Source organism: Podarcis muralis, chromosome 7 (assembly GCF_964188315.1).
Source record: "Podarcis muralis chromosome 7, rPodMur119.hap1.1, whole genome shotgun sequence".
Taxonomy (NCBI): Eukaryota; Metazoa; Chordata; class Lepidosauria; order Squamata; family Lacertidae; genus Podarcis; species Podarcis muralis.
The window spans coordinates 7,955,292-7,969,443 of NC_135661.1; the positions used below are offsets into that span (position 1 = coordinate 7,955,292).

Consider the following 14,152-nt stretch of genomic DNA (forward strand, 5'->3'; position numbering starts at 1 on the left):
CTTGTCGGCAGGCGCGCGCCATCTTGGGAGGGATTGTGACGCCATGTGGGGCGACGGGGAGGGGTCTCAGGTGGGGCGGAGTCAGCCGAGAAACCTGTAGCCAACCAGACGCCGCTAGCGGGATGCGGGAGTCTCCTTAAGACACCGGCGGGGTAGACTGCTCTTGCGCATGGAAGGTCCGCCGGAAGGAGGAGGCTGTGCTCAGGCGCCGTCTTCGGTCTTCCCACTAGGAACACGCGAAGCTGCCTTGTTGCTGAGTCTGGCAACTGTCCCACCTAGCTCAGGGCTGCCTCCACTGAATGGCGGCGACTCTCCTCGGCTTCATGCAGGGATCTCTCCCATGCAGTTGGGGACTGAACCAGGGATCTTCTGGCGCTTTGCTCTAGGACAGTGTTCCCCAACCTTGGGCCTCCAGCTGTTTTTGGACTACAACTCCCATCATCCCTCGCTAGCAAGACCAGTGGTCAAGGATGATAGGAATTGTAGTCCAAAAACAGCTGGAGGCCCAAGGTTGGGGAACACTGCTCTAGGACACGCAGAGGCAAACTCGGCCCTCCAGATGTTTTGGGACTACAATTCCCACCATCCCTGACCACTGGTCCTGTTGGTTAGGGATCATGGGAGTTGGTTAGGGATCTCGGGTTAAGTACTGAATTCGTTTCGGAGGTCCGTTCTTAACCTGAAACTGTTCTTAACCTGAGGTACCACTTTAGCTAATGGGGCCTCCTGCTGCCACCATGCTGCCGCTGCACGATTTCTGTTCTCATCCTGAAGCAAAGTTCTTAACCCAAGGTACTATTTCTGGTTTAATGGAGTCTGTAACCTGAAGCATATGTAACCTGAAGCGTATGTAACCTGAGGTATCACTGTTGTTTTTTAACATAATTTTTATTGATTTTTTTCTGTATTTCATCTTAATTCCATACACATATTCGCAACTTACATTATTTGCTCAAAATGAGCTTTGACTTCCTTCCATCTCTTTCTGACATCCCTATGACATTTAACATATCTATCGCATTCTCATGATCACTTCTTTATCATATATTAGCCTTAAGAAATCATATTTTTGTTTATAAATCAGCATCAAAATTCCTCATTACAGAACATATCACGTTAATGCTACAAACGTTTTCATATAAGTACAATTTTCTTTCAAATAATAAATAAATTTGCTCCAGTCCTTTTGGTATTTTTCTTCGGGTCGATTCCTAATTCTCCCCGTCAGCTTCGCCAACTCCACAAATTCTACCATCTTAATTCTCCAGTCTTCCAATGTAGGGAGTTCTTGCTGTTTCCACCTTTGAGCCAGGAGAATTCTTGCTGCCGTTGTGGCATACATAAATAAATTTACATCTTTTTTATGAATTTCTTCATTACTTATCCCTAATAAGAATGGCCCAAGGTACCACTGTAGTCCCAAAACATCTGGAGGGCAGTTTGCCTATGCCTGCTCTAGGAGTCCCTGGTTGGCCACTGTCTGGGGAGCAGGAGACTGGACTTGATCCAGCTGCTGGAATGCTCCTTTGTTCTTGGCAATTCCATAAAAGCTTTTGGGGTTGTCCTTCCACTCTCGTGATACTAGTCTCAGGAAGCCGACTGTCGCTCAGGACAAGTCAAAGGAAAGGAAGAGCTTCACCCGGGGCCCAGTTAAACCAGGGAACTCACTCCTGCAAGAGGCAATGGGGGTCACCAACCCAAATGGTTTTAAGAGAGGATTAGATCAATTCGTAGCAGAAGGTGTGTCGGAGGCAGTATTGCTTCTGAATACGAGTCCTAGAGGCCACAAATGAAGAGAGGGCTGCCGCTGCGCTCAGGTCCTTCTTGGGGGCTTCCCAGAGACCGGGTGTCTTTTTGCCCACTAGGTGGGCCTCCTTTAAATCTGATCGAGTTGCAGGGATCTCCTTATGCTCTTAGAAAGAAGAGTCTTGGGTCAGGCAGGAGATCCCTCCAACCCACTATTCTGTCGCCAAGCAAGTGCTTCCAGAGAACCCTTTGTTGGTTCCTGTGCCAGCTACTGGTGTTAAGAGGCAGACTGTCCCTGGATGAGGAGGCGCCATTCATCTCCCACAAAATCATTTTTTCCATAGCCTACAACGGTGGATGCTCCATTGTCTCTTATTACTGTGATATTATAATTTTGCTGTGTTTTGTGCTTATTGTGCTACAGTGTGTAGAGCGCTCTGTGTTTCCGCTAAACTGTACGGTTCTTTCGGGAGTGGACACTCTGCCTCGGGAAAAGGGGAATACAGTACATGTTGTTGTTTAGTTGTTTAGTCGTGTCCGACTCTTCGAGACCCCATGGACCAGAGCACGCCAGGCACTCCTGTCTTCCACTGCCTCCTGCAGTTTGGTCAAACTCATGCTGGTAGCTTGGAGAACACTGTCCAACCATCTCGTCCTCCATCGTCCCCTTCTCCTTGTGCCCTCCATCTTTCCCAGCATCAGTGTCTTCTCCAGGGAGTCTTCTCTTCTCATGAGGTGGCCAAAGTCTTGGAGTCTCAGCTTCAGGATCTGTCCTTCCAGTGAGCACTCAGGGCTGATTTCCTTCAGAATGGAGAGGTTTGATCTCCTTGCAGTCCATGGGACTCTCAAGAGTCTCCTCCAGCACCAGAATTCAAAAGCATCAATTCTTCGGCGATCAGCCTTCTTTATGGTTCAGCTTTCACTTCCATACATCACTACTGGGAAAACCATAGCCTTAACTATACGGACCTTTGTTGGCAAGGTGATACAATAAAGTACATACGGTACTATATTCCCGGGTAATAACACATCTGTTTTTGCGCATGCGCTAAAGACCAGCGAGCCAAAAAGTTACGCATGCGCGGCGACTCCAACCTGAGATTTGTATGCGCCTGTCATGAGCTATGGCGAATGCGCATGTGCCTTATCCATCCGGGAATCTCGTATATGGGTATTCCATAGGGGAGAGCGGCGCTGCCCACGCACGCGCAGGAAAAACCTTTTGCTTCGGTAAAGGGAACGGGAACCGCCAGAAACGCGCATGCGCCGAGAGAAGCCGAGCCGCGAGTGCGCGTGCCGAAGTGAACAGCGGCGCTTTGGCAGCCGAGAGAGCAATTGCGCCGCCGCCGCCAGTGCGGGGAGCGTCGCGCGCATGCGCGTTGGGCGGGCTGGCGGCGGAGGGGAATTACAATGGAAGATGAGGAGGTCGCCGAGAGCTGGGAGGAAGCGGCCGACAGCGGGGTGAGCCCGAGCCCGGACCGGGGGCGGCGGGGGAGGCCGCCAACAGCAGGGGGGGGGGCCGCGGGAAGAGCGACTGGGCCCGGCCTCTCACGGCTGGCGGTGAGGCGCCTTGGGCTCCGCGGCGCCTGCTAGGCCTCTTAAAGGGGCCGCGCCCCATTTCCCCCGGACCACGTGCTCCCTGCGCGGACCCCCACCACACACCCCCTCAAGCTCTCCGAAGGGGCTGTCTAAGGGAGCTGCCGAGGAGGTGTCCCGGGGCTCCGATCTCCGCGTGTGGGGGGGCCCTTCCTCTTTTGTAAGGAGGGGCGCGATGTGATTCTGGGACGCCTCTCCCTCCCTTGGGTGGCCCACCCGAAAGAGGGGTGGCTTGCACTTCAGGGTGAAAAGGCTCAGCTGCATCTCCCCGCATTCGCCTTGCCTGTTGGGGAAGAGGGGACCCCGGCCTCTGAGGGGCTGCAGGTGGCCCCGCGCCGCCCCTCGAACAACAGAGGGAGACGCCTTGGGCCCGGCCCAGGCTCTTTCGCTTGCTGGCCCAGCTGGTACTCCTCTCCCGGGGCTGTAAGGGGCAGCCCCACGGCTCTGGGGATCTTCTACATGCAAAGCGGGGGCTCCCCCCAAGGCCCAGCCCCTGGTGAGTGCTCTGCCTCCTTGCCGCCGGGTTTGTGGAGGAGAAGGTTGCTAGCGCTTGGCCTCCAAACCCTGGGAGCACCCGTGGGCTTATCTCCGAGTAAACAGTGTGTAGTAGGATTGTGCTGCTAGGGATGGTTGCGTGATGCCTCATTTGGAGGCAACTGAAGGCTTAGGACTAGTAAGTGTCTTCGAGAATATTTCCAGGAAGCTCTGCCCTCAGACACCACCAAGGCAGGGATCTCAATAACAGGGACATGGCATGTAGAGGGAGGGTGGTCGTTTGGCCTGGATTTGAGAGGCTGTCTGCGTAGCATGTGTTGAAATGGACACGGCAGGAGCTTGTAGGCTCCAGATCCCTTAACCACAGAGCAGCTTGGAGTGGGTCAACTTGCTTCCTATCAGCAGAGTCTGAGCAGGCCCCTCTTCCCTGAAAGAACCCCAGGAATTTCTTAAGTGTCCCACCAGTAGACAGCACGTCTGCTCACCCAGGTTCTAGCCATTGGTCAGCTAGGTAGACTCCGATTAAATACATTTTATCACTCTTTTCTTGGTTCCCACTGGTGCTGCATGCAGTGCCTTTGGACCATTCATTTGCCTAAGAGGTAGTGATCTGTTTTGGTTGTGCCTCTGGCAGCCCCGAGTACCTTGTCAGAGGCTACAGCAGGGCGGGTAGGCAAAGGTCTATCAAGTTTTGCCCTCCGCCTTCCAGGCAGAGAGCTTTTTAACAACAACAACAACAACAACAACATTATTTGTTGTTTAGTCGTTTAGTCGTGTCCGACTCTTTGTGACCCCATGGACCAGAGCACGCCAGGCACCTCTGTCCTCCACTACCTCCCGCAGTTTGGTCAAACTCATGCTGGTAACCTCGAAAACACTATCCAACCATCTCGTCCTCTGTCGCCCCCTTCTCCTTGTGCCCTCCATCTTTCCCAGCATCGGTGTCTTCTCCAGGGAGTCTTCTCTTCTCATGAGGTGGCCAAAGTACAAAGTACATTATTATTTATATGCTGCCTATTGGACTGGGTTGCCCCAGCCACTCTGGTCGGAGAAGATTGCTTCTCCCCGTTGCCTGCCCCGCAATCTCCGGGGACAGAGGGGAAGGCGCGCTGTTTTAAAGCAAGGGAAGGGGCAGCGGGGAGAATCGCCTTCCCCTCTGTCCCCGGAGATTGCGGGGCTGGCAACGGGGAGAAGCGATCTTCTCCCCGCCGCCCCTTGCTTCAAAAGAGGTCCGGGGACAGCGGGGAAGACGCGCTGCGCTTCCCCGCTATCCCCGGAGCTTGCGGGGCAAGCTTCGTTTTGCGAAGCAAGCCCATAGGGAAATGCGTCTTGCGAAGCGGCTAAGAAAACGAAAAACTCCTTCGTCTAGCGAGTTTTTCGTCTTCTAAGGCGTTCGTCTTGCGGGGTACCACTGTAGTTTTTGAGTCATCTTCAAAGGTAGTGCACTGCACTGACACAAACAGGAGATAATCAGAGCATGTACTCTGACAAGATAGCGCGCAGGCAGGTAGAGTCTCAGCTAGCATACCAGATGGGACTTGTAGCCATCCTGGACAGAATTAACCTGCACCTCCAGGTGAGAGTCCAAAATGACCCCAAGCCTGCACACCTGGTCCTTTAAGGGCACAGTTAGTCCATTCAGAATCAGGGAGCCCCCACAGCTGCCTGCCTCCTGTCCCCTAGAAACAGTACTTCTGACTTGTCAGGATTCAACCTCAATCCTTTAACTGCCTTGAGATGCTCACACAGGACATTCATCACCTTTACTGGTTCCATTTCAAATGAGACGAGGAGCTGGGTGAACACCCTGCCCAAACCATATAGATGTCCCAGCAGCTTCATATAGATGCTAAAAAGCATGGGGGAGAGGATGGAGCCCTGAGGCATCCCACAAGTGAGTGCCCAAGGGTCCGAACACTCTTCCCCCCACCACTGGAGCTGTTCTGTGACTACCTGCTCAATCACCTTGCCCAGGAATGGAAGATTTGGAATGGGGTGATAATTGGTCATAATGGCAGAGTCCAAGGATTTTTTTTTAAGAAGTGGTTTCATAACCATTAAGGGCATCCAGGAAGACTCATTCACCACTCCATGGAGCTCATTGCCAATCCCTGCTTGGCTTGCTTTCAGGAGCCAAGATGGGCAAGAGTCAAGGAGACAAGTGGTCGACTTCACTCATCCAAGCAGCCTGCCCACATCTTCCAATTGACCTCCAGATTTGAGTGTGGCCTTGGTGGCTGGCCATATGTGTGTGTGAGGGTGCCAGGGCATCTCATTGTTCAGTCTTGCACCCTGCATTCTGGGTGGCAGAGACCTAAAGGCCTGCGGGCTGCCCTTTGCCTTGGGGTGCTGTCCGGTCTCCCTCCTCTCCTCTCTCCTTTCCTCCATCTCTGCCTCTCCACCCTCCAGGCATTTCCCTTGTTTTTATAGGATCCAGCACCTTGCAGCAGCTGATGGGGCTGTGGGCCAGGCTTGCTGAGAGATGGCACTGTGCTGTTTTGCATATTTAAATTGCGGGCGGGAAGCCGTTGAGGAAATGTGGGCGGTTTCTGTCTGTCGAGAAGGGGTGAAGCCTTCACTACAGTTTTCAGGGTGGTAGATTTGGAGAGCTCCCACAGAATGCACCCCTTGCTCTGCCATCTGGCTAGCATCCTGGCAACCCCCCTTGGCTCAGAAGGAAGAACTGTTGCTATGTGCGGTTCAGCTCCTGCGGGCCAGACAAACAGCAGCTTTCTTCCAGGGCCCCCGAGAGCTGGCCCTGCAGCACCCACACTTCCTCAGCCTTTCTGAAGAGGTGGAGGGAAGAGGAGAGCTTTTGGCAAGTGAGGAACTGAGGAGTGGGAGTTGTGGGTTATCCCCCACCCACCCACATACTGCCTGGTAGTTGTTTGGAAGAGGCTTAAAAGCAAGCTTGTCAGAAGCTTCTGAGAAAGCCAGGACAGATAGGGGCCTTTTTTACTCCTCGATTAATGACAGCCGCTGGATCAGGGGCTGTTCTGGGCAGTGGGGTGATAGTTTTGTGCTCCTTTTTTGGGCTGCCTGGAGGCACTTGTTTGGCCAGCTGGGGTGGGATAGCTGGACCAGGAAGTTACCCCCCCCCCCATTGCTCCCATGTTCTGACTGAGCAGCGCTGTTGTTCAAATGTGGGCTTTGTGGCTTCCTTTTGGGGAGAGAGGCCAGGGGCCATCTGCACCCCTGCCTCAGTGTCTGTTCACGCTCTGGCTGCTTCTTTCGCAATGGAGAGGCTCTAATTTAATAGCTCTGTTTAACAGAACTTGTCTCCTAGTCCAAAGTCTGGTGGATGAGTTAATTTTTGAACCATAAAGAGTTAGCACATGGCACAGTGAGGGGTGAGGGGTTTCCCCTCCTCCAAGCAATCCATGACAGGTGTGGGGTGGTGATGAAACTGATCCTCGTAGGAGGAGGTGGGTATCTTTTTTAGGGGTACCCCCTACAAGTAGGCTTGTTCCAGTTGGGTCGTTGCAACAGGCCTTGTGGATCTCCTGTTTTGCTTGGGGGAGTCTCCCCTCCCCCTGATAATTTTTTTAACTGGAGGTGCTCACTCTCTGCTTTGGGCCCAAGACAGCTAGCACCCACCCCACCCACCGGTTTCCTTGTGGGTCTGCTTGGGAGGTACAGGCACCCAGGTGATGCATTTGCCGTGTGCCACACTTGCACCCAGGGGTGTTTGCTGCACCCGTAAAAATAGACTTATCTGTCAGCTGCTACATTTGGCCAGGCTGAAAGTCGGACACTAATTTTAACCCACTTTCTGCACAGCTCGGTGGTCAAGCACCCGCCAAGAGCGGTTGGCAGGAATAGTTACAGGCAGATCTGATGTCAGGACAGAGCCTGGCAAAGGGGAGGCTCTGCCCTTCCTCCACAATTCTCTTGTACCTTTTTCCGTCCCATCCCGTCCCCCCGTATAGGGAACTTCTGTGGCCCTCCAGATAATCATTGGATGCCCACTCCTATCCTCCTCCCTGACATAAGAGCATAAGAAGGGCACTGTAGGTGGATCAGGCCAATTGCCCATTTAGTCCAGCATCTTGTTTTTACATTGGCGAAGCAGGTGCCCATTAGGAAAATCCCTCAACCAGGATTCGAGCATTCTCTTCTCCATGAATTTGCCTGATCCTCTTCCAAACCCATCCAAGTTAGTGACTATCTCTTCCTCCTGTGGAAGTGAGTGCCAGACTTTCATTATGCAAAGAGGCTGGACCCAGCTGATCTTTGCGATGCCGCAGGAGCACCTTCAAGTTCCCCTGGGAGCAGCAGGGTAGCCACAGAGGGTTCACCCTGGCTCGGGGAGGCCAACGGGGATCCCCCTTCACCTGTGACTCTGAAATGCACTGCGTGAGATTTGAACCGGGCCCCGTTTTGTTGTCTTGCAGGAAATAGACAGGCGGCTAGAAAAAAAGCTGAAGATCACCCAGAAGGAAAGGTGAGGACGCTTCATCCTCTGGCTGTCTCTGGGCTTGGCTATTGTTAGGGCCTTGTGGGGGTCAGTGGAGAGTTGGGGTTGTGTTTCACTTCCTTCAAAAGGAGGAATAAGAGCTGCCCGTAGCATCTGCTTGCAGGGCGGTAGTGCCTTCAGTTTCCGCTGATTCCGGAGTGGCCACTTCTGGCCGCTAGGTGGCTTTGGAGGGAAAGTGCTGAGTGTGTCTGTGAATGCTGAACAGGGTAAACATAGAAACATTGGGTTGGAAGGCACCACAAAGGTCATCTAGTCCAACCCCCTGCAATGCAGGAACCCACATTTTGCCCATTGTGGGCTGGAGCCCACAACACTGAGACGAAGAGCCTCATGCTCTACTGAGCGAGCTCTCCCAGATGAATGCTGCTTGGCTCTGCTCTCCCAGCCAGTCTCACTTGGGCTCTGCTGACCCAGCTGCCAGGAGACGAGGGCTGGAGCCCAGGGCTGCTGCCTAAGCTCCTTGACTGTTTCTTGCAGGAGTGTTGGTGCTTGCGGGAAGGGGAATTGAACTTTCTGCAGTGGGAGTGGAAGAGGAGCACACAGTGGGGAGGCCTGGTGGGTTTTATTGCGTGCTGACAGTTCCTTCGCTGTAAACATCGTCTGAGGTGTGTTTTCTGTAACTTGTGCTTTGCATGTGTCTGTTTTTGGCCAGGTGAGGGTCCTCAGCCCCTCTGCAAAGAGCGGGACCCCTTATTTCCCCCTCCGCTCTCTCCCTTTCAACAGCAGGAAATCCAAGTCCCCGCCTAAAGTGCCCATTGTGATCCAGGACGACAGCCTTCCCTCGGGGCCGCCTCCGCAGATCCGGATCTTAAAGAGGCCTACAAGCAACGGGGTGCTCAGCAACCCCAACTCTGCCAGCCGGCCAGCCCTCCCGGTGAAGACGTTGGCACAGAGGGAGGCTGAATACGCCGAAGCCCGGAAGCGGATCCTGGGCAGCGCCAGCCCGGAGGAGGAGCAGGACAAGCCCATCCTCGACAGGTGCAGGGCTGCAGCGGCAACAGCAGGGCCCTGATCTCCTACAGCAAGAGGCCCAGACAAGCTGGAGTTCCCCCCTCTGGGGCAAGGCCCTGGTGGGACTGGGGCTCAGGAGGAGGTGGGGGCACATTGGCTGGCCCCTTTTTTGCCTTGAGCTGAGCTCTTCGGCCCCAGCAAGCAGGCATGTGTCATGTGCTAGCCGGGAATGGGGACCCACCAGGGGTTCAGCTGTTGTCCTGTTCCAGCTGCTTGAGTTGTGAGAGAGAAATAAGCTCTTGGGGTGCCCCCTCTGCCCCCCCCCCAAGTGCAGCAGGCAGTGGCGGAGGAAGGGGGTGTGCCCCGCACCAGGTGTCCTCACTGATTGGGAGGGTGGCAAAATGAGTTTTCTTTACAAAGGGGGTGGGTTCACAAAACTTTTTAGGAGTGACGTGGTGGCTTAGGCACCTGCAGGTTCCGCGCGGCCTGAAATGTCAGTGTGGGACTTGCGTCTGCCTACTGCTTCTCCCTCAGGTGCCCTGCAGATGAGGGGGAGGCGGTGGAGAGGCTCGCCCTGCCCCCAGCTGCAGGACACGCCCCCACACCAGGCACCCGAGCAGCTAGCAGCAGGCTTAGTTTGACAGTCCCAAGCCAGCCCTACTGGCTTGTGCCTGCTCTCCTTTCTAGCCAGAAGGTGGGAGGTTGTGTCCCCTGAACCCAGCCCCCTCAGAAAGGGAGCTGTCCTGAGCCCGTGGCCCCCAGGGGAATCGCCTATTTCATGTTGCCTGCGGGCCCTTTGCTCGGCCATGCTGGGCGTCCCCTCTGTGTGAGTCTCTGGAGCGCTGCGTTGCCGTCCTCTTAAGGCTGCCTCCCTGCTCTTTCTCTTGACAGGCCCACAAGAATCTCCCAGCCAGGGGAGGCCCGGCAGCCCAGCAATGTGATCCGGCAGCCGCTGGGCCCCGACGGCTCGCAAGGATTCAAGCAGCGCAGATAGGAATGGCCGTCCGGCCGACTTGGCGGCACTCGAGCGGGCACCTCCCCCACCCTGGGCTGCGCGGTGGCGGCAGTGGACACACGAACCTGAGCAGGGGGAAACTACCCGGGTGACTTGCACTGTGATCTCCTCCTCCTCCCCTCCCCTTTGCTCTGCCTCCTGTGCCCTTCTGCCCCTGGCACTGTGACCCCCGCCTGCCGCTTCCCCCACTGGGATTGGCATACTGAGGGGGCGGGGGCACGGCAGGGCAGGGCAGGCTCCTCCGGGTTGCTGGGCTTGCCCACGCAGCCACGCCTGCCAAAGCCAGCACCAGCAATAATAGTAATAATAAACGTTTGCGTCTCCGGGCGGGATGGCAGAAGGGCCGGGCGGCATTCTGCTTCTGGGAATGTGCATGTCTGTCCAGGTTGCTTGAGGAGCGAGGAGCTAGGCTCGGCGGGAGGCGTGCACAGAACTGCATTGGTTTGCTTTCTGGGAACCGGAGGGGAAGAAGACGCCAGTGACGAAGGGGCGGGTGTGTTCGCTGTTTGGCTTGTTTATCTCAGAAGCGGGAGTTGGCATAGTTCGAAGAGAAGCGAAATGGATTTTGAGGCACTTCAGATAGTAGTGGGGAGAGGTTTTCGCGTGCCCGGCTTCCCCTATCTGCTGCTGCTGCTGCTGCGAAGCAGATGGAAAGGGCTCTCAGCCGCCTGCGTGGTGGGCTTTGGCGAGGCCTCTGGCTTGGGGTGACTCGTCTTGGCCTGCACCCCTGGCCTGGAGGGTGGAGGGGCCGTGGCCAGTGCCTCCCTCAACTGCTTGTGCTGCTTCCAGGCGGAGGGTGGGCAGGTGCTTTTTGCCACTGGGGCGATGAGCTTCCCCGGCCTTAGACTAGTTTAGTTTTCCTGCTGCTGTCCTCTGCTGAGGCCATGAAAAGGGATAGGGGGAACCCCGTGGCCCAGCGATGCTTGTGCTGGCCAGAGTCGGAAGCCGTGGCAGGCGAGCTGTGAGCCGTGGGCCAGGATCGTGGCCTTGTTGCTCCAGGTGTGCTTCCGGTCCTGTCCCGGGTCAGTTTGCCACCAGGGGGCAAAGGAGCTGGGCACAAGCAATAGCTGCCATGCGGGGCAGGGAATGGATTGCCTTCCCTTGCAAAGTGGGAGGGCGTCGGGCTCAGGTGCTGCATGTCTTGCTGGGTGCAGAAATGTGTTTTCAGACGCCGCCGAGTAAGACTCCGGATGGCAAGCAGCTTCTTCTGCGTTGCTTTTCTAACTCAGACAGAATCAGTTGGTTTTTCCTCAAGCAACAAGAAGCCCCTGGTTGGGCCCAATCCCTGGCGTGTAGCCAGCAGCTCCATGCATGTTGGCCCAGGTCTGCTGCGTTGTAGGTGCTCCTAAGGGCCGAAGCGGTTGGGCCTCCCCCGTCCTCTCTAGTAGCCATATTGGGGAGGGGCTCCCCCAGCACCCCCCTCTCTGAGTGACTGTGGGCCTGCTTGCTTCACTGTGTTTCCAGAGTCTGCCTTTCTCTCTCTCTCTTTCTCTTTCTCTCTCTCTCTCTTTTGGTTTTACTGTCTGGTTTTGGAGGATCTCCTGGGTGGGATAGTGGGGTAGGCGGGAGTTGCTTTGACTGGTTTTGGGCCAAGTGCCCAGCGCACCGCAGCGATGCCTCCTCTTGTGCTGGAACGGAAGCGGAACTTTTGCCTACTTTGGGAGGGGGTGGGAGTTGTGGGGAAAGGTGTCTTGTTTGTACATCAACCCGAGACATGTACAAAAACATTGCAGAATAAATAACTGGTCAAAAGAGTAATAATAACAATAAAACTACCTGTGTACAAAAAGTGAAAGACACGATGGACCGTTGCTGTGTTGAATTTGCTCCCTTCCTCCGTTTGGTTCCTCCAGTGGCTTCCTTCAGCCTCGTGGGCTGCTCTGCGCCGCTTTGCCAGAGCACTGGCAGCAAGATAGTCTCCTCCTCGTCCTCCTCAGGAGCACTGGGCCTTGGGAGAGCTTGACATTTCTGCAGGACCCTGACCCTTGGATGGCTTTTGTAACATGGCCCTGACGCTTTCTTTCCGGGTGTAGCGAGGGAGGTGGGAGAGAGATAGTTATCCCTCCTGCCCAAGAGTAGGGAGAAATATGTGAGCAATAACTGCCTGGCATCACCATGACTTTCCTTAACTCTGCTTTGGGATTGGTTGCCTTGCGGGAAGTGCCGTCTTTGGCTGCTGCTGCTGCTGCTCCACCCAACTGCTCTTCTCTGGCTGCCTCCTTTCTTCCACTTAGGATTAAGTCTCCCCCATCTCCCCCGGAGCTGTACTTACCTACTTGCAAGTTGCTCCTAGGAGGAGGGCCCAAGCCCCACCAAGAAGAAAGGCGGTTACTGCTGTGCCACCAGCTGCACCATGGTCAAAAGGGGGGGGGGGGTGCTTCCATCCTGCAGGCAGGGAGGTGGCACCCTTTTCGCTGTCTGCCATAGGGGGGCTTCTCTGGCACGGACAATGGGGCTACGGTCTTGTCCAGGAATCAGTGTTGGAATAAGTTGAAGGCCCTCTTCGGGGGGGGGGAGAGTGTGTGGTTGTGTGTGTGTGTTAGAAAGGGGGGCACTTCTTAGGGTGTGTGCATGTGTTCCCACATGGCAAGCAAAGAGGCTCCACCAGCCCACAGCCATCCTACATATGCAGACAAAACATTTTATAAATGTATTTTAAATAAATGTGTTAACTTTTAAGTATGTGGTCTCATTTATTCTTCTTTTTTCCTCTTGGTGCGCTTGCATGCATTTCCCAGGCATAGAATGATCAAATTGTGGAGTTGGAAGGGACCCCAAGGCTCACCTAAACCCACACCTTGCAATGCAAGGATCTCCAATGCATTGGAGGTTTTCAATCAGGGAGTGGGGTGGTCATTTGCCAAGGATGCTTTAGTTAAGCATCCTTGGCAAATGACCACCCAGTCCAGTCCCTGATTGAAAACCTCCAGTGAAGCAGACTCCCACCACCTTCCAAGGGAAGTCATCCCACTGTCAAACAGCACTTCGTGTCGGAAAGTTCTTCCTGATGTTTATGCAGAACCTCCTTTCTTGTAACTTTGAAGCCATTGGTTTGGGTTCTAGCCTCTGGAGCAGGAGAAAACGAGCTTGTTCCCTCTTCTATGTTCCCTTTTAGTCTCCTCTTTTCCTCAGCTAAACATACACATTTCTCTCAACCATTCCTCATAAGGCTTGGTTTCCAGAACCTTGACGGTCTTGGTTGCCCTTTTTCTATACATGTTCCAGTTAGTCAATAGCCTTCCTAAACTGCAGTGGCCAGAAGTAGACACAGGTCTCCAGGTGTGGTCTAACCAAGGCAGAATAGTGTGGTCCTTGATCTGAACACTACACCTCTGTTGATGCAGTTGTTGTTTAGTCGTTTAGTCGTGTCCGACTCTTCGTGACCCCATGGACCAGAGCACGCCAGGCACCTCTGTCCTCCACTACCTCCCGCAGTTTGGTCAAACTCATGCTGGTAACCTCGAAAACACTATCCAACCATCTCGTCCTCTGTCGCCCCCTTCTCCTTGTGCCCTCCATCTCTCCCAGCATCAGTGTCTTCTCCAAGGAGTCTTCTCTTCAATCTAATTGGGTTTTGGGGTGGGGGGGTTGGCTGCCCCTTTGATGTGGGCCAGCTTTTATGGATGAAGATGCTCTCCTGTATGACTGAAGGGCAGCGTTGGGGGGGGGGTTGCTTCTGGTTGCAAAACAGTATGGAGGACGGGAGCTGGGGAGGAGACAGAAGTCTACCTGGGCTATGTTGGCAAGAGGTGGGGGTGGGGATTCCCCTACATTAAGCAACGTGCATTATTACTTCTGGGGAATGGATCTTCCGCATACCAGATTCTGGAGTCACCCAGTGGAAAAAGCACTGCTGGCTTCGTGCCTGTTCC

The 14,152-nt window shown here is 54.6% G+C and overlaps 1 protein-coding gene across 2 annotated transcripts; it reads left to right on the forward strand.

Moving 5' to 3' along the window:
• Nucleotides 1-2,984: 2,984 nt before the first annotated feature.
• On the forward strand, nt 2,985-12,959 carry SZRD1 (SUZ RNA binding domain containing 1). Of its 2 annotated transcripts, none has more exons than XR_013393551.1 (4): nt 2,985-3,207; nt 8,232-8,281; nt 9,038-9,407; nt 10,157-12,959. XR_013393551.1 is itself a non-coding variant. In XM_028741372.2 (4 exons), exons 1-4 carry the CDS (start codon nt 3,157-3,159, stop codon nt 10,257-10,259), a joined length of 459 nt encoding a protein of 152 aa, XP_028597205.1. In that variant the 5' UTR covers nt 2,991-3,156; the 3' UTR covers nt 10,260-12,959. The 2 variants fall into 2 exon arrangements, 1 of the variants encoding a protein (XP_028597205.1); XM_028741372.2 differs by having other exon boundaries at nt 2,991-3,207; nt 9,038-9,292.
• The last annotated feature ends 1,193 nt before the right edge of the window (nt 12,960-14,152 follow it).

Bases quoted from the DNA above. Each gene is read 5' to 3' on its own strand.
- SZRD1 (XM_028741372.2), top strand. From the start codon at position 3,157: ATGGAAGATGAGGAGGTCGCCGAGAGCTGGGAGGAAGCGGCCGACAGC. The intron at 8,282-9,037 runs GTGAGGACGCTT...CCCTTTCAACAG, and splicing joins AAGATCACCCAGAAGGAAAG to CAGGAAATCCAAGTCCCCGC. The intron at 9,293-10,156 runs GTGCAGGGCTGC...TTCTCTTGACAG, and splicing joins GACAAGCCCATCCTCGACAG to GCCCACAAGAATCTCCCAGC.